Here is a 19399-nt window from a genome sequence, read left to right as displayed (position 1 = left end):
CTGGATATCTGATTTGGTAGGAGTTGATTGTTCTCTGTGTCGATCTCCTTCACCCTTGTGCTGGTACCAAGTTCACCAAGAAAACAGCACCCTTGTTTGTTTTGCCAATTATTCTTAGTTTCAGCTGGGGCCCTTTTGAGGTATGATGGGGTGGTTCTCTCCTTAGGATCTATGTCTATCTGAAAAAGAGAAGCGGATTCTCTAACAGAGAATAAAGTTAGCACCAGATAAATGGGATAACCTTTATTTTTTTAATAGAGAAATTAATAGGTGTAGGCCCTCTTGTAGCTCATGGTTGGTGGTGGCTTGATAATGGAGAGTGGGCTCATGTTTGGATATGGTTCTGACTTGTTTTCTAGCTCCAGCTATGGGTCACGTTTCACTGAGTGGATCAGTTAGCCAAATCAAGAGCAGATGATTTCCCACCATAGCTGTGCACCACTATTCCACTTGTGTGAGCATCACAACAGGTTGTTTGCTACTAAGTAGGTTAGACCATGAGTTTCTTTCTAGATATTGGTCATTTACCCCCAGGGGCCCATGTATCACCTTCTGGTACTAGATGTGCTGACTGTCTGGGGACTGACTCTCTTCCTTTCCAGCCATGTCATTCCATTTTACATGTCAACTACATATGGTGTCTTTAGCAGTAGGGTCTTACCACTAACCTTTGGTCATCAAGTACTCTGACAGAAATCTGTCTTTCTTTTAGGAAACCTTGTAGGTCTCTCTGATCAAAAGCTTACTGTGGATGATAGCCACCTGCTGGTACTGGGAGTTGGAGTTACAGGTCAGTGCCCACTAAGGAAAGGAAGAAAAAGATAACTAATATGAAAGTGTTAGAGAGGAGAGAGAGAGAATGTAGAAGATTAAGGTCAGTCTTCATCATACACTCTCCAGTGTCTTGTGACTCAGGTGTTTCCTCTAGGGGCCTTATGAAGAAGGTTCAACCATTTGGTCTGCCTTTTAGGATGTAGAATTTTATGGTACCATTGCAGTTTGGGTCTAGATTTGTGTCTCCCAACCCCTCCCTTGCCCTCCCTTCCCTCCCCACCCACCCTATTGTCTAAACCTTGAGAGAATTTAAAATTTGATTAGCAGGGGTGGGAAATATTAGAAAATAAAATTTATCATGAATTTCCCATAAGAAATGTCCCCATAGAATAAGAAACTTAAGCTACAGATTTTGCTCTTCATACCTGGCCATATCATACTCCATATTACTGTCCAGCCAGTGTCTGGAGATGACTTATAGCCTGCATCAATAAAATTGTCACCTCAAACCACAGGCTTGCTCCATGTAGGTATTTTGTTTGATTGCTCCTTGACCCTTCTCCAAGAAAGCTCATTTGCCCAAGGGAGTCTGGCACTGGAAAAAAGTGTTTGCATCTGCTTAGGGAAATGTGCCTGAAACAGTGACTTATTTGGAACTAAGAACAGAATGGAATGAAAAGGATAGATGAGCCAGTTTAAGCAGGCAGAGAGCAATCTAAGCCTCCTGACTCTTATAAAGGAGCTCTCTGCAAGGCAGTTTGTGGAGACTAGATCCAGCAAGACCTATCTCCATTCAACAAGTGTCGTCTCTGTAAACTCTGCTCAAAATCCTTTCTTTCACCAGTGCCTTAAGGCATGCTATCTCGTCTTAAGTTCCACTTATACTTCTAAGATGGTGCGGATTTCCCGATTCAGCCCTGCAGACACCATTGTAGAAATTGCTCTCCAAGGTATGTTGCCCATTTGAAACTCAGTCATGTCCTGTAGATGGCTGCAGAATGCTTGCTGGTGATGATGTGGCTCTGACTTAAAGTGCTTTCTTGGTTGTCCAGGAGAGTTGGCAAGTATATGGATGCATGGATTACCCAAAGAGGGGACTTGGCGGGGCTGTTGCTTACTCACTGAATTGAAAGCAAACCAGCAGTCGGACATACGGAACTGACCTCTCATTGAAAGGAATGCAGAACAAATTCGGGCAAATGCATGTATGTACACACACACACACACACACACACACACACACACACACACACACACTATTGCCACTGCATAGCTCGTTTGTACAGCTTCACTTGTTTCTTTTGCTTTTCCTTTTTTTCTCCTCACTTTTCTGAAATTTCAATCACTTGTTTATAACCATAGTCTTAAGACTTACAAGTTTGAGCCAGTAAGGATACCAGAGGCTCTTAAAATACATTTTGTAATCCTGAAGTTTGGTTAATTTATGTTTTAATATTTCTCTGCTGTTTAACCTGATAAAAAAAAGAAGAGAAGAAGCTACTGGCCACATTTAAGCTGGCAAGGCTGAGCATAACTAGAGTCCTGTTTAGGTACTGTAGTAACTAATGTTTGCCTTTTCTGTGTTCTTTTTGTTTTTTTAATTTAAATCTGTCTTTGCACAATTAGCAAATTATTAAATGACCTTTCCTTCAAAGTCTGCAAGCAAATGCCTGTTCCCACTAATAAGAGAACATGTTCTACAAGGTTCATGTTGATTAATTGACAAATGCTGATAAAATCAAAGCAGGGCTAAAACACAAAACACCAACTACAGCATAAATTACACTTGTTCAATAATGTGCTGAGTGCCTATACATTTATGGCTTACCTTTCAATAAGTATTACTATCTTAACTGAAACCTCCATTGAGGAAATTTCTCTCTGAGGGGGACTTTCAGGAACTATGGCTGGCTAAACATTTGTGTATCTGGTTATTGTTTTTGAGTTCAATTAACATCATTGATTACTATGACTATTTCACAGAATAATGCTTTATATTTTATATGAAAGCAATAAAACACATATTAACATAGTACATTGAATATCATATATCTTTGAGAAACTTTCATATCCCTTACATTTCTGACAGTTTCAGTTATTCCAAATAGGTAGTCCTATATCATTCACAAAGAACATTTAATTCTTAGCCCTCTGGGCTGCTTACGGGCCTCACTATAGGGGCTATAGCTTACTCCTGTAGGTGTATATCACCAACAGCTAAAAGGCATGTTCTTTGAAGAGTGTCCTGGTTCTCAAAGGTGGCCACTGGGAAATAACCAAGACCACTGGCTGCATTCATGCCATCTACCTCTCTGAGCCTCTCAGTTCCAAGCACCAAATAGTATGTGTTAGGCCCGAGGATGCTTGCCAAACCCAGACTTCTATTGTTATATGTGCATGAATACCTGTGTACAAATGGTGCTGCCATTTAGATGTGAACCCGAAAGTCTAGAATCTGTACAACCCCAGCATAAGGGGAGTTAAGAGAAGCTGGACCAGGTGACAAGGTATAACCAGAAATAGACTGTCCCAAGAGTCTTCTATTTTGTTTCATGCCCCTAGGATAGACATACTCTAATGCCCCAAATATACCACAACATATAGATTTAGGAGTCCAAGTAAACTCATAGTTTGGTTTGAACTAGGACTTTTCTGTATTTCTGTATAAATAAAGGAGCTTAGATTCTCCAGTCATATCCATGAACATTTTCAACTTTCAATTTAAAATAAAATAGTTACTTGAGATTTATCACAGTTGCCTGAGTCTGATCAAGAATTCTGAGAAGAGATCATCATTTTAGTAGACAAGAGACCTTTGGGATGGACATAAAGGTTATACAGAGTATACAGGGATTTGGGATATAAAAGTGAAGGAAAGCTTGGGATGTATGAGAACTAATGTGACTTAGTGATATGAGACAGATTAACCTGGCGAGCCCACTCTAAAGAGTGGGTAGGATGGGGTTGGGATTATTGAGTGTGATAGAATTTCCAAGGATTGATTTGAAGAAAAGGACAGAGGAGGACTAGTGATAAAGATCAAAGTCAGATACAAAGACAGTTAGAGGAAATAGGAATGAGGGAGTAAGTAGGAGAATTATTAAAACTACCAGCCAAGGCATTTGTGAACCTTCTGAAAAGAAAGGGAATGCCCACCAACAGTTCAAGATAAAAGATAGAAAACTCCTAGCTCCTGACAAGTCAGGCCATAAGTAACTCTGAGTAGGAATGGCAGCATGATGGAGAATTTCTTAGCTTGATTCATTTTGTTCTCACAGCCTAGACATCAGTAAGATAGAGTCTGACACACAGTAGACACTCCACAAATGTTCCACACAACTGACCTGAGTTCTGGGAGAGATGGCCAGCTTCAAAATGAGGTGATACTTATGAGGTGATGGAAGTATAAAAATTTTAAATTAAGCCGGGCGTGGTGACGCACGCCTTTAATCCCAGCACTCGGGAGGCAGAGGTAGGAGGATCTCCCAGAGTTCGAGGCCACCCTGAGACTACATAGTGAATTCCAGGTCAGCCTGAGCCAGAGTGAGACCCTACCTTGAAAAAACAAAAACAAAAAACAAACAAACAAACAAACAAACAACAAAAAAAAGATCATTTCTGGGCTAGAGAGATGGCATTGTGGTTAAGCACTTGCCTGTGAAGCCTATGGACCCCAGTTCGAGGCTCGGTTCCCCAGGTCCCACGTTAGCCAGATGCACAAGGGGGCGTACGCGTCTGGAGTTCGTTTGCAGTGGCTGGAAGCCCTGGCACGCCCATTCTCTCTCTCACTCTCTATCTGCCTCTTTCTCTCTCTGTCACTCTCAAATAATCAAATAAATAAATAAAAATCTTTAAAAAAATTTTAAATTAAATTCCCCTGGCACTTAATGAAGAGAATGAAAAATAAAAAGACTGAAGACAGACACTCAGGAGGAAGATGGTAATCTATTTCAATGTTGTCTACATTGTTTTTGGGAGGGGTTGCAGAAAAAATGTGAAAGGATATCACTCTATGGAGTCAGGGTATAAGTCCTGTTGTGCTGGTGCTGTACATCACTACTAGCTGGAAGATGTGGCCTCTGCTTCTCTAGGTTGTTTAGTGGGAAATAACCAAGACCACTGGCTGCATTCATTCCATCTGCCCCTCTGAGCCCCACAGTTCTGAGCAGCAAGGCATCATTCCTCACTCTGCTCCCCTGAACCTTATTTCCTAGCTTAACACTAGATGAGTATTGCTGTTATGACTAGCTCTAAATAAAAATAAAAGAAAGAAATATATTGAGAAGGAGGAAAGCATTTCCTCACAGCATGGCTTTGTTCTCTGGAATTAATAAGAACACCACATAGGAAATGGCCAGTTAGTGTTTTCTACTCTGACCTGGGAATAATGTGACCAGGCCAAAATCACAGTGAATCAACAGCAAACCAGAACCTGGAAGCCAAGAGCTTTGGAAAGTCCTTATGCCCTGCCTTAGACTCATACATCTGAGGAGGGGGAGCAAGAAAGCCTCAATCTAGGAGCCACCTTCTTTATGTGAAATAAACAGTCGAGTCTCCAAGGCACATCCATCCTCTTAAATCCATTCCTCCTAATGCTTTCTGTATGTGTGTAGATTGCTTAAAGCTCTGTAAGCAATGAACAAAATCCAGGCACTTTTTATGTCTCTCTTTTGTACTTATATATCCTTAAATACTAATCTGAATAAACTAACTTCATTTTATTGCCAAGCAATATAAATAGTTCTAGCTAATTTCCTCTTAATTTTAACTAGTCTGAGGTTAGCTTTAGGCACTGTGAAGCAGGCCATATCCTTGTCTACTTCTTGGTCTTTGTAGCTATAACTAGCCACTTACTGGACTATTAGAGTTATAGAGGCTCACTGTCTGTTAACCTTTTCCTAAAACTCTCCAAAAAATGAAAGGCTTTCTAGCTCTCCTTTCTCACCACATGTTCACCAGGGGACCCTGCCCCACTGAAGAATACAATGCTGACATGAGGTCTGTAGAAGTATTCACTACCATTTACCATATTGAACAAAAAGGATGGGACCTTCTTCCTTTTACTAGAAAACCCTGGTGCAGACTATGGATTTAATTGCCCTCTGTGGTCTGGGTGGTTTATTTTCAGCTTACACTTTCTCTTGAAAAGATGCATATAGTTTGTATTTTGAGCAGGCCAAAAGGAGATAGGGTTGCCTTGCACACTTCTTGGCACAGTAGTGACACTCTTCACTCTCAAGCCCCCTGGGCTGTTGCTCCTCTGGATTTCAGCCTTTTCAGAGTTCTCCCTCTCTGTGTCCACAGAGACACCATGTCCTTGCTTGATCACTACATGTATCCTAAAACATATACAAGTATTGAGAGCAGAACAAATAGTCAGAAAGAATCATCTGGAATTAACATTTTAAAAAATTTATTTATATTTACATATATTTATTTGAGAGAGAGAGAAGAAGAGTCTGGGGAGAGTGAAAGAGAATGGGTGTGCCTGGGCCTTCAGCTGCTGCAGACAAACTCTAGACACATGAACCTCTTTGTGCATCTAGTTTACATAGGGCCTTTGGCTTTGCAGGCTTGTGCCTTAACCACTAAAAGCTCTCTCTCCAGCCCCTGGAATTAACACTTTCATCCCAAGTTAAACATTGCAAACCTTTAGAAGTGTGTTTTATTTATTTTTTATTTATTTTTGCTTTTCCAAATATAATTTGCTTTTGTTAATTCCCACCCCTCCCTTGCTGCTCTCCCCATTCTCCCTAATCCCCTCCTCCCTATACTTTCCTCCTGTGTTTTACATGTCTCTTTGCGCTTTCCTCCGCCACTCTTCTAGCTCATCTTGTTATATATACTTAATTCAGATGGTTAATTGATTTGTTTCCCATACCTGGAAGGACTTTCTCCTTTCTAGTCTAATCCCACTCATCCTTTAAGACTCAGCCCAGTTGCCACCTCTGTTGAACTTTGACCCTTTCTTTCTATGCCCACATTACTTTCTAGCATCCTTACTCTTTATCCTGTGCTATCAGGCCACTAGAAGATAGTATTTATCTCCAGAATAATACAATTACTTACGCATGTCTGACCCCAGCACACTTGTATATGACAGGGCAGTGGATGTGCTTGCGTGATCATGTGTCATCTTCACAGGGCCTAGTGGATGATGTGCACTATGGTTCTATCCGTACTGATGGGCTTCAACAAGTTATGTCAGCAGAAGCTCTTTTTAGTATAAGGGCTCTGAGCTTACAGAAAGTGCATCATGTAGTAAAAGTATAATTTAAAGTCTTCTGAAGTTCCCTGATGCCTTCTATGTTCCTATCATTAATAATGAAAGTATAATACAAAACTAGATGTTTATTTCCATGGACATGAACATGTTGGTCATTTATTTGCTCCCCACATGAGTAGCATAGAATATTTTTTCTCAGATGTACTTTCTTTATCTAAAGCAGATATACTTTAAAAGTATGTCAATATAATATCTAGATACAGATTATGTATTAAAATGTATTAAAGTAGCTTCTTGAGGTATTTTTCCATGTCATGCTTACTTATATAAAAAGAATAATTTCTGAAGTTACTGAAGCATTTGCCCTTTGTAGAAGGTCCTATATTATAATAATTTTTTCTGGTTTAAACTTTATGCTTTTCCATAATATATTAAAAACACTGGACTTATTAGTAAGAAGATTTTAATTTATACAACATATTTTTGACTTACTAATGTTAATAACTCCTGTCACTATTGTAAAATCTGTATATATTACATGTTTCTGGTTTAATAAAAAAATCACTTGCATAGGCATTTAATGGCTTTAACACAGGTATTATTGGTAGGAACCAGTGCACTATACTCTTGACTTGGAAGAACTGAAGCCTAGTGGGAATGTCTATGCAGACACAGGATTTGGAATAAAGAGCCAGGCATTGATCTCAGAGAGACACTGTCCAGAGACACTGATTATCCAAAGCTATTGTATGTGGACCTCGAGTTTTATGCAGTTTTATTTAAGTATTTCCATTTTCCTATAATTAACTATGAACATATGTATTAATATATTATATATTTTTATTTATATGTGCGCACATGCCAGGATCTCTTGCCACTACAAATGAATGCCTGTTCAGCTTTATGTGGATAACTGAGGAATTTAACCTGAGCCAGAATGCTTTGTAAGCTGCCTTATTTTGTTCCTGTTGCATGTGTGCTAGTCTAGATGACCAGTGAGCTTCTAAGATCTCCTGGCATTGCCTTCTATTGTCATTGACATGTTAAAATTACAAAATGCTTGCACCACTTTGTGTCCATCTTTATGTGTGTTGTATGATGGGAAATTGAAGTCACAATGTCAGGTTTGCAGGCAAGTGCCCTTAATTACTGAGCCTCTTCTCTATCCCTGTTTTGATTATTTTTGAGCCCATTAGCTATATCTATAATATACTCATTGATAGATCTGTAAGTATATTTTAAGTTAATGCAATGTGGTCTAAATGCTTTCACAGGAAAAATATGGCTGCTTTATTCATGGAATACCTGTGTGTCACTAGGTAGATGTTGTATACACAATAATGAACAATGATTAAAAACAACAACAATAAAAACTAAAACAGAATGCTTGTCTGATGGAACTTCATTTGAAGAGGAGAAATGAACACTGAGGAACATGGAAATGGAGAAAAACTACAAGTTCAAGTGTAAAACTAATCTTGTAAAGCAAAACTTGCTGTGAGATAACAATCATCAGAAATGTACAAAGAGGGGGCTGGAGAGATGGCTTAGCAGTTAAGCGCTTGCCTGTGAAGCCTAAGGACCCGGTTCGAGGCTCGGTTCCCCAGGTCCCACATTAGCCAGATGCACAAGGGGGTGCACGCGTCTGGAGTTCGTTTGTAGAGGCTGGAAGCCCTGACGCGCCCATTCTCTCTCTCTCCCTCTATCTGTCTTTCTCTCTGTGTCTGTCGCTCTCAAGTAAATAAATAAATAAAAATTAAAAAAAAAAAGAAATGTACAAAGAAAGAATGGAACCAGTAATACCATAGTCAGTTCAGTGCTTGAAGTTAGGAAAGTCACATCACACTCAGGGTTTCAGAAGACCCTTAAAGCTAGCCTAAGTCCATCTTGCAAACCTTTCTACCCAACATTATGCTATTGAGTTTAGAACAAACATCTTTTCCTTATAAACTGTCAAAAATCTTTCTCTCCTTTCTTTTAATTAATGTTTGAGGTTCTTTATTGACTCTAATATTATAGTCCTAGTGGCTGTCAATTTTTTAAATTATCTTTTTAGGTAGGGCGTCACTTTAGCCAGGCTGACCTGGAATTTACTAGTATTCTCAGGGTTGCCTCAAACTCACTGTGATCCTCCTACCTCTGCCTCCCAAGTGCTGGTATGAAAGATGTGTGCCACCATGTCCTGCTGTCAAATTTTGACACACATCAGAACCAACTCTAGAGCTGTTGTTGTTGCTATATTATTTTTTCTAATCCTTGAGCTACATGACATTGATATAAGCCAAATCTCCTAGTGGTGGAAAGAAGACCTAAGCATTGTAAAAACCTAGCTAGGTGATTCCAGTGTCAGAGGTTGAATAGCATCCTGTGCCAGATAGAAGCCACCTGGGGAGCAGAGAGGTTTTGTAGATTGCATCAGTTTAATATATAAGCATCCAGTTGTTCTATAGAAGCACAGGTTTTCTTCCAGAACTAAATGAATCCTTTTTACAGTTACTAGGCCTCACATATCCTGTTTCTGCCCACCGAGGCCCCTGAGAGAAACCTGGGCATAGGAGTTTGAATATTACCTTCTTATGCCATCATACTTGTCACTTAGGCACTCTAATTTACATGCTCCAGTGCATGTGCCACCTAGTGGGTAGGTGTGACCTTGCACTTGCCTCACCTTTGTGTGTCTGGCTAACATGGTATCTAGAGAGTAGAACATGGGTCCTTAGGCTTCACAGGCAAGCACTTTAATTGCTAGGCCATCTGCCCAGCCCGTATTTCTCTAAACTTTTAAAATGTTTTTCATTTGTCAGGGCTGTGTGTCTGATAAGAAGTACTGGTCTCTGTCTCACCATTATGAACTCGAGGCTACATAGTAACTTTCTTCTAGGAGTGTTAATACCCTCATGTTGTTATTGACTTTTTTGCAGTTAGTCAATATGAAGCCTATTATATAGCTTCTTCCCTTTCACCAAAGGTTGTGTACATGTTCCTAGTATTGCCATCTTAATTTAATTAAAACACTATAAATCTGTTCTTTGTGACTTCACTTAAAGCTCTCTTAAAATATACCGTAATATTTTGTATATTGTTTTGGTACCTTGGTTTAATGAATTCTACGATTCCTTCCTGTGCTGTAAAAGCATGCTGTTTTTTCTTTCTACTAAAATAATCTCCTTTACACTTTGAGCAGTAAACCCTAGTTTTAGCATTTCATGAGTTGGTAAGTGCATGTTTATACTGCCAAGACTCCCCTAATCCTTTCAGGCTATCTTTTATAAATAGGCTTACTTTAGTTTTCTAGTTGATAAACCAGCATCTTTATGTAGGAAAACATTGTATTTATGAAGCGTGAAGTTAAATCCCTTGACATTTTTCACAAAGCAGCATTTTAAAGACGAAAACTACCATTGTCATTATATACATACAGATACCAGCATCATCTGAATATCAGAAATGTAAAATAGGAAAAAGGCAGTTCTGTCCTTTCAATAGGCTCCAACGCACTTTCCCAGTTTCACGCGTTTGTGTCCCTACTCCCTTCCTGAGATGCCTGCCCACTGCTACCTCTCTTCCTACAGAGGATGTTTTCATCTTTGAGATTCCGTCATATTCTACTGCTCCTGGTGTCCCCCTCACACCTCAAATGAAAATATCTTCCTTTTGCACTAATGATACACTTCTACAAAAAATTTTTCCTTTAATACTGTTTGTCTGTACTGATCTCCTCTACCTTAGGGACACTCACCATCTTGTGAGTAAAAGTAATGGCTAATGTATATGCAGAATTTCGTTTCTTAACCACTACACAAAATGCATATATTCCAAAACATGTATTTACTTATGTATTGTATTAATACATGACTCAAAGAAGTACCTACCCATTTTTGTCACATCCCATAGAATAATATTAGTGAAATTCTATTTTTAAATTACTATATTTTTTAATACATGGTAGAGAAAAGTGCCAATCTTTGAACAGCTTTAAAACTCCACAGAAACATTGACTTCACATAGCTTAAGGCAAATTAAAAAATAAAATAATGGTTTTGTATCCCATAGTAAGTCTTCCTTCTTGCCACCCTTGGAGAACTATAGAGTTGGAGGGGCCATAGAGGAAGTGAGGCTTGCTATGAGTCAGAAAGGAGGGCGGCATGCAGAAGAGAAGAGGGGCACACAGGGAGCAGCTGTGGGCAGTGGTGTGTGGGAGGTAATATGCATCACCAGTCATAAAGGAAAGCCAAAGAACCCGAGGGAGAGCTCCTTCTCCTTTGATGCAAATTCCAACCTTCACATTTATTTCTGAAAAACATGTATTCTAACCAAATAAGTATTTTTGAAATTTCTCTGAAGTCTACTGATAAATTATTCTTGCATTGTTATTAATGCCTTAAGCATTAAAGGCCCAGTGTTTCTATTACAGAATAGGTGGTTGTCACTTGATTGACTATGTTGGCAATGGCTTTGAATCTAAGATAACAGGCACAAATCTGACTGCCTAATGACAGCTGCTTGGGCTATCAAGACCTGAAACACTACTGCCAAGGTTAGCAACAGATGGCTTGAAACTCCCTCCTGTTCATTCTAGCAGCTCTCTTGGCCATTCCTGTGAACATCCCAATATCTTTCTAGCAGATTTGTACTCTGCTAAAACTCTAGCCTCAGGCCTTTGTCCTTACCAGTTGAACATTATGGGTAACCACCCAGCACATTCCTCTGAGCTTATTTATGAGCATATATTAAAGGTCATTTTCCCAGGATCAGTTTCTGTAACTGCTGTGCCCCTATCAGGCTTGGTTTAACCATGCTGGAGGTGTGTTTCAAACTGAGAACAATGAGACATCTGGCCAGTGGGCCATGGAACATGACCTATGGTTTTTGAAGTGAAAAAAGAACAACTGTATTATACTGTATTGAAAAACTGATCCAATTCTTTAATGCAAGGAAATATATCCTCATTAGTTTTAGAAATTGCTATAACTTAAGGATAGTAGGAATAAGATTTATCATTTCCTTATTTAGAGAAAATTAATAAACAGACATATGGATGTATTTATTTGTTTTCTTTCTGGAGCAGTTTTAGGTAATAGTAACACTGAGCAGAAGGTATGGAAATTTTACATATGCTTCCTACTCCCAGGCATGCATAGCCTCCCTGTTATCAACGTGCTCAACTAGAGTGGCACATTTACTATGAATTGACAAATCTATGGGGATACAGCCTTCTCCAAAGTCCCTAGTATATTTCTTGTATAGGTTTAATTATCTCTTTCGGGAGGTCAAGACTACTTCCTTGAGTTAATGGTATATAAATTAAACAAAAAGCCAAAGGATCAAAGTATAAATCAACAATATTAACCACAAAACAGTCCATAAATTAATCTCAGTCTTGAGATGGAGGCTAAATTACATATAAATCATAAATCTTGAAATGTCAAAGTTATCTTGTTTCTTTTGAGTCCTGAGAAACTAATTCCTAGCGATGATTATATTTCATTTCCCTTGAAAATATACTCAACTAAGTGAGTCATTCAACAAATTTGTTGGTTTTGCATTTTCAAATGTCATTTTTATTATTTTTCTATGATTATTTAGGTGTAGTAAGGCCAACGGATCCAGAGACTGATGAAAAAGATGATTTGTTACTCATAGTTACCAGGGGAGTGAGGGAACACCACATCTTGCCATGCCAGGGAGTGGTGGGTTAGACTGGGGAAGAGTATTGGACCTGTCTCAAGAGAGAAATGAAATGAATATTGGACTAGAATGTATTATGCTTTTCCTGAGAAAGAAGGGTGAGCTAAGGATTGGCTAATTTGAATAATTTAAGCAGACTTTAGGGCAAAGGAGTATCTATACTTGCCTGGTACCTCACACTGTGGTGATAAGGGCAGAAGAACACTGACTTAGCCTGTGAAAGCCCTAGCACAAGAAGTCATGTGGGGTGTGACAGGCTCTGAGTTGTTGGTTGTACATAAGAATGGACTGTGCACAGTTATGTGCTATCTGTAGGAACTGGATAGCCTTGGAACAGGTACTCTCTCCAGAGTTTACAATGCCATAGATGTCAGACCATCAGGAAATAGAGAGATGTAACTTATAGTGTGTTTGCATATGATGATTAATCATGTGCGTACATGTATCATAACTATTCAGTGAATTTAAGTGTGTGGAGGGTGGGAGGGTTTGTCTCTATATACTACACTCTGTTTTGACTTATGGCAATGTAGCAGACAAAATGTTTTTAAATGATAAATATAAACCTGTCCTCAAAAACGACCAATTAATCAAAGAAAGCTCTATGATATAACCCCAGGTCCTTCCTGAGGCATGTATTGAGAAGGATGTGACTTGGAGAAAGATGGAAGGTAACTGATGTTGCTGTTACAAGTGGAAGTCAGTGAAGGTCCTTTGGCAGGGATGTCAGCTCAGCAGAGCAGGGCTAAGGTGAGGGGAGCAGTTGTGCTGGCCCCCGGAGGAATACTTGGCAGGCTGCAATGAGGAGAAATCCATAGGAAGTGAGCTTACCGGGAAGCTGGGCTCTCAAGGGCCTTGGAGAGCACATTTCCCTGGTAGGAAGCTGCTTGTGTGCGTTTCTGTGGGACTGAAGCCGTGAAGCTCTGAAGACAAGTGCTGAGCTTGAGCCTCACAATGCAAATCAATAACCAGCCTTTGCCCTGCTCTTTTATTCTGTTCTCCACTGTTAAATTCTTTTATGGTCATTTGAGATGTCTTGGTTTACAAATGGGGAAGTTTAATATCTTCCTCCCCAAAGGTCTACATTCAGAAGTTATTTTTACAGTTTAAAACAAATCAAACAAATAAAAACTTCTCCTCACAGTGCAAAAGGACAGCTTTAGGTCATGACTGAAAATGACTTTCTGTACTACTGACTGCTATGGCATATATGTGGCATTTAAATAAAAATGGAATACTGTTTAAAAAAAACACCACACTTGTAAATATAGAGGCAGAAAAAGGAGCAGTGAACAGTCAACAACTTGCTTTTATTTTCTATTGAATTTTTTTTTTTTTTTTTTTTTGCATTTGGTATCATTTACGGAATGTAAAGCAAATTCCACCCACACTCCACTTATAGTAAGAGCTCCCACAAAGAAAACCTCATTTCAAATCTAATTGTGGACATTGTTCCCTCATTAAAAATTCATAGGGTTTGTGAATGTGTCACATAAGTACTGGAGGCTCCATTATTTCCCCAGCTCTTTCTCACTACCAATTATGATCAGAATTTTAAAACACTCATGGCTAGAAAGGTGTTCTCTGAAGAACGAAAGAAATAAAATGAAGTAAAAAGAAATAAACTATGAAACTAAGCAGAAACACTGGATAAATATGCTGCCATTTTCCCATTTATTTGTTGTTGTTTGTTTGTTTGTTTTCTTTTCAAGGTAGGGCCTCACTCTATCTAGCCCAGGCTGACCTGGAATTCACTGTGTAGTCTCAGGGTGGCCTTGAACTCTTGGCGATCTGCCCCTGCCTCCCGAGTGTTGGGGTCAAAGGCATGCAGCACCACACCAGCTCCTTTCCTAGTGTCATTTCTGTATGGAGATAAGTGTACAGGTACCCTGCGGACTTTAGCACATGCTGCGTCTTATCACCGTGGAAGCTTCTCAGCAGATCCCAATGGGCCACTATGTGGCAACAGATAGGTTGCTTTACTTATTTTGTTTAGATTAGCAGAAGAATCTAGAATAAGCTACTGTCCTTAGCTCCCTCTCTGTGGAGGCTGTGAGGCCTTATCCACCCAAATTGGCCAGGCCAGAATACCAGGCTCTGTGAACACTTTGCATGTGTTTGCTGCAATAGTTGAGATAGGCTGTGCTAGCAGCCAGATGCTTTAAGTTGGGCCCCATGTTGAGCCTTTCTTGCTTATTACTTTATATGTTTTCACATACTTAAATCAAGAATATGTACATATTGTCCTAGGCACCTTAACAGTGTACAGTCAACAAGAGACCTATGGATGAGCAGGGCTCAGTAAGAATTTAACAGAGGTGAAAAATTCCTACTGCCTAATGCTGGTGTAGCCACACTAAGGTAGCAGTGCAAAGCATTACTCATGTGCTTATAGTCATGCTGGTGTAAACAGACTTGTACTGCTAATTATATAAAAGCAGACCACATACAGTTAAGTACAGTTAATAATACTTCACTTTTTGTTGTTAGAAAATCAGAGTATAATCCTTCTATGTGTGAAGCAGAGTGCGCTATACACTGACAGCTAAATAAAAGGCCTGTAGTTAATTTCTTCAAACTGGTGCTATATACGAAGCTACAAAAGCAGGGAGGGGGGCATACTATGGAACCATAAGATGACTAAAATGGAAAATCCAACTTTTAATTCTTGTTCCAACACCTTCCAGGCATCTCATGTTTCCTGTGTCTCTTGATTGCTGCAAGAGGCCATAAATGAGGGGTTCATTGCATAACTTTGGCACATTAACAGAATTGTGTAGCAATGCATTTTCAGAGCATATTTCTGCAGTTAAGCAACACATGACTACAAGACAAAAGAAGAATTACATAAATAAGCCTATGTAACCTGTCTCAGTTCGGAGATGACATGACATGGAGGAAATACAGTACACTAGGCTTTATACAGAAATTGAGAGGCATTGTTAGTATATTTCAGAAATCACCTTTTCTCCTCATACAAACTTACTTTTATGAATTATCTCATCAGGAAGTTTACAGATTCAGAAACAATTTCAACTCAATACACTCTGACTGGGAAAATACAACTATAACCTCCATTTTATTCTGAATCACTTTTTTATTAACTCACATTTTCTCTCATTTGCTACCCTTCCTGACAAGGTCCACTCTTCTCTTTGGTTCCCTAGGTGTGATCTTACCATAGATGACCCATCAAAAGGTCCTTGCAGCCACTGGCCATTCCTGGGTGCTGGATTAAGACATCAAGATTACACTGTAAGGCTTTACTTCTGTGTGATCTAAAGTTTACAAAACAAATTGCCAATGTGGTTGCCAAACCTCTGCCACACAGGCTCATTCATCATTTTGCTCTCATGAACCAACAGTGAATCAAAACACAGTGTGGGTGGAGAAAACAGAAAGAGCAGACTACCTTCTTTCCAGTGGGGAAAGATGCTGTGGGAATGTGTTCAGAAAGCTGTGCTTCCTGGGCATTGTACAGTCCTGTTGTTGAGAGTGTTCATCTATGAGGAATATCTTACAGGGATCTGGATATTAGGATAGATATTAGAATATCTGATGGTTTTACTGGTAATATTTTACTTCTTTTAACTCCTCCAAAAAGCATTGTATGTTAGTCCCTCCAATAACTCATGAGATGAGGACTGAAAGTGGAAAGTGGAAAAGCTCAAGAAACTGGCCCACAGGGAGCCTGTGACAAGAACCTGCCTCTGGTATGCAGACTGTGCTACCAAACTGCTCTGCACACTTCATAGGGGAAGCAGACAGTAATATCCCAAATCCAGTTCTCTTTATAGGGATGAGAAAGCTGCCCTGTGGGTAATGACTCTAACAAGCATACAGGGAGCCTTACCTCCAAGCTTATCTTGTGATAACTAACATAGACTCATGCTTCCATAGCCTTGAGGTTAATGTTGGTGATCCCTCGGAACAGGAATTAGAAATTGGATTTTCTATTCTATTCAGTTTATAAATCCATAAGAAGTCCTTTTTCTTGCTTGCTAGGTCTTGTTTATGGTGCATGTTGAAAGGGGAAGTGACTTTTGGGCCTCATAGCTACCTGCCAGTGTAATGTGTTGCTTGTGTTAGAGATGCTGCACTGGGTACATACAAGAGATGCAGGATGGAAAGGGAATCTACTGAGGCAAGGAAGAGTCATAAGTAGTCGGATTCTACCTCCAGCCCAGAGCTGTGCAGAATATCCCTTGGTGACAATGACACTTGTACTATCTTTATAATGGGTGGTTTGAAGATGATTGTATGTCCCCATAGCCTCAAGAATTTTTGATTATGGTTCAGCTTCCCACTCAAGTCTCCAGCAGTCTGCTGGGGAAGAGGTATGTACCTGGAGGCAGAGCTTTAGCCCAGCCCCTCTAGGAGTGCAGAAAGCCTGCTATAGCTCTGGCTGCTGCTGCTGCTGCTGCTGCTGCTGCTGCTGCTGCTGCTGGCAGTTGTTTCTCTCTGCTGTGAATGCTAAAATGAGCCAGCTTCCTCCACCATAATGAAGTTTCCTCTGGATTCTTTAAGCCTGAAATAAGCCCCTTCTTCCCATAAGCAGCTTCTGATCTAGTGGAGAAGGTAAGTGCAGCATACACCAAGCTGTCATCTCAGGTCACACATTTATTGCCCCCAACCATATCTACTCAGAGACATACTGGTGAGACAGACTAGAGATCTCTACTTCTTCATGGAGTACTGGGGTAAGAGTTATTAGAGCACTATTAAAGATTGCTAAATCACTGCTAATTTTAATGATAGGCCTTTATTGAAAGCACTCCTTCTGATATCTGTTTTTCCTTTAAATAAGCAGAATTGTTGGAGCCAGGGCCATTTGACTCCATAACTGGCAGCTCTTAGGCTCTGGGCTGGTACCCTCTGAATCCACATGGACCCCTTGAGGAGGCCTTAAGACAATCATACTTTCTTACAACTGCCAAAATACAACTGTAGCCCCAGAAGCACTAGCCCAGCACTTTGTGCTTAAGCAGAAGTCTACTTCTGGCCATTGTAAGCCTTGGTGAGCTCTAGATAACCCTGAATCCATTTTCACATTGCTCAGAGGGGAAAAACTTTCCCTGGAATCCCAGCAGAAGGCTGTGACTACTACCAGTACACTCATTTACTGGCTTGAAGGACCACCATGATTGATATAGACATCCCTGTCACATTCTCTTTCTGGCTATATAAGCAGCCTGTTCAGCTGACTTTTTGAGCCTTCTGGGAAGCATCTTTCTGCTATCCCCAGACATTGCAACATAAAAGGGTTCTGTTGAATGGTCTGTTGTGGCCTGCTTTTAGCATTAGTAGACCAGGCTGATCTATGAGCACAAAGAGAAGATGATAGAATCAGTGGTGGTAGTGAAGTTGACAACAGCTACTACTCCAGCAACAGCTTCCATAGCAACACGATGTCAGCTGTAAAATTTCAGAGAGTGACCAGGGCTGAAGTGACAGAGTTTGGAAGTCATGGAAACAATGAGTACTATGAAGAGCCCAATATGAGAAACTTTGGGCTTTGGTTGCTGGAATTGCAACAGGGAGCTATGGTGCTTTAGAGGCCACTGGATTCAGGCACCCTAGCTCCGAAAACTATAACACTTATTGCTGTAAGACTGAGGGTCCCAGCACTCAAGACTGGTCAAGAAGCTGTAATGCTAGCAGGTGCCACCCGCTGCAGCTTGCTGCTGACTGCTGTTGCCTCTCACTGCCACCAGAAGCCAAATAAATAATGGCCATGTGCCAGAGCCACTGGTAGTTAAAGGCTGGAGCAATTAGCCTCCAGTCTGAATTCCTAGAGCCTTAAGTTTCTAAAGCCTAGAATAAAAGGCTTCAATGGTGGGGAGGGAGGGAATCACCATGGGATTTTTTTTTTATAATCATGGAAAATGCTAATAAAAATTTTTTAAAAAAAGGCTTCAAATTCTCAGGAGTTGGGAGCCACAAGGCTATGGTGTCTACAGTTCAGCCACTGGACCATGGGCCAGCACTACAAATCTTTTCTTTACCCATTTACAATTTCTATTCAGGTAGAGTAAAAGGATTCCAAGCAGCTGATTTGGACATCTGGACAAAAATTAAGATTACTTTGGGATACAAGTCAACCTTAAGCAGATGCATTATGTGTTTGGTTCTTTCGTTTTACCGTGACCTTAAGAAAAATGTGCTTCTCAGAAATGTGTGTCTCCACATGTTCAAGCAGTGATTGCTGCTGATTTGCCCAGAGTGTTTCCCTTGACTGCTTCTGTGAGTAAAGTAAAGAGTTAGAGGAGCCTGCCTGGGATAAGGGTTGTATAAGGACTCAACAGTTTCCAGTCCTGATTCCTTTAGGCCTTCAGATGACTACTGGTAGCGGCTGTCTCTCTCTCAGCACATTACTGATTGTGGCATTTTCCCTGTAAGGGAGATTGCCTCCATTTCCTCTCCTCCTTCCAAGCTAGTCTGGGAAGAGGGAGAACTTCTTTTGGCTTTGACTTTGCTGCTTGCCGTTCCTATGGAACCTAATTCTCCCTAAAATAAATCTCAAAATTCAAAAATTACTCTTCTCTGTGTCTGTATTTTCCATTCATTAATAGCTTAAACAAGGACTTGAAATAGGAGTTTGCTAATCTGGGGTCCTTGCATCTTTATGATGATCTAATGCCCCATCCCAGGACTCCAGCTCCCACATCATTCTAGTTTTCAGTTTGGTGTGTGTATGCATGCGTGCATGTG

At 40.1% G+C, this 19399-nt stretch overlaps 1 protein-coding gene across 9 annotated transcripts in view; it reads left to right on the top strand.

Moving 5' to 3' along the window:
- The window catches only part of Enox1 (ecto-NOX disulfide-thiol exchanger 1), a 674222-nt gene that overhangs the window by 419501 nt on the left and 235322 nt on the right, over positions 1-19399 (top strand). For 2 of the 9 annotated variants that reach the window (XM_045145350.1, XM_045145347.1), the window contains one exon: positions 15856-15943. The exons of 4 other annotated variants lie outside the window; for them this stretch is intronic. Coding sequence is in view for 1 of the 5 variants with exons in the window: in XM_045145344.1 (XP_045001279.1) it covers positions 1667-1724 (58 nt within the window). In the remaining 4 variants the exon portion in view is untranslated. Of the gene's footprint in view, positions 1-1556; positions 1725-1911; positions 1980-15855; positions 15944-19399 lie in introns of those variants that run through there. 3 more of the 9 variants (XM_045145352.1, XM_045145353.1, XM_045145344.1) reach the window with 3 other exon arrangements.

Source organism: Jaculus jaculus, chromosome 3 (assembly GCF_020740685.1).
Source record: "Jaculus jaculus isolate mJacJac1 chromosome 3, mJacJac1.mat.Y.cur, whole genome shotgun sequence".
Classification (NCBI taxonomy): domain Eukaryota; kingdom Metazoa; phylum Chordata; class Mammalia; order Rodentia; family Dipodidae; genus Jaculus; species Jaculus jaculus.
This window is presented reverse-complemented; position numbering and strand designations above follow the sequence as displayed.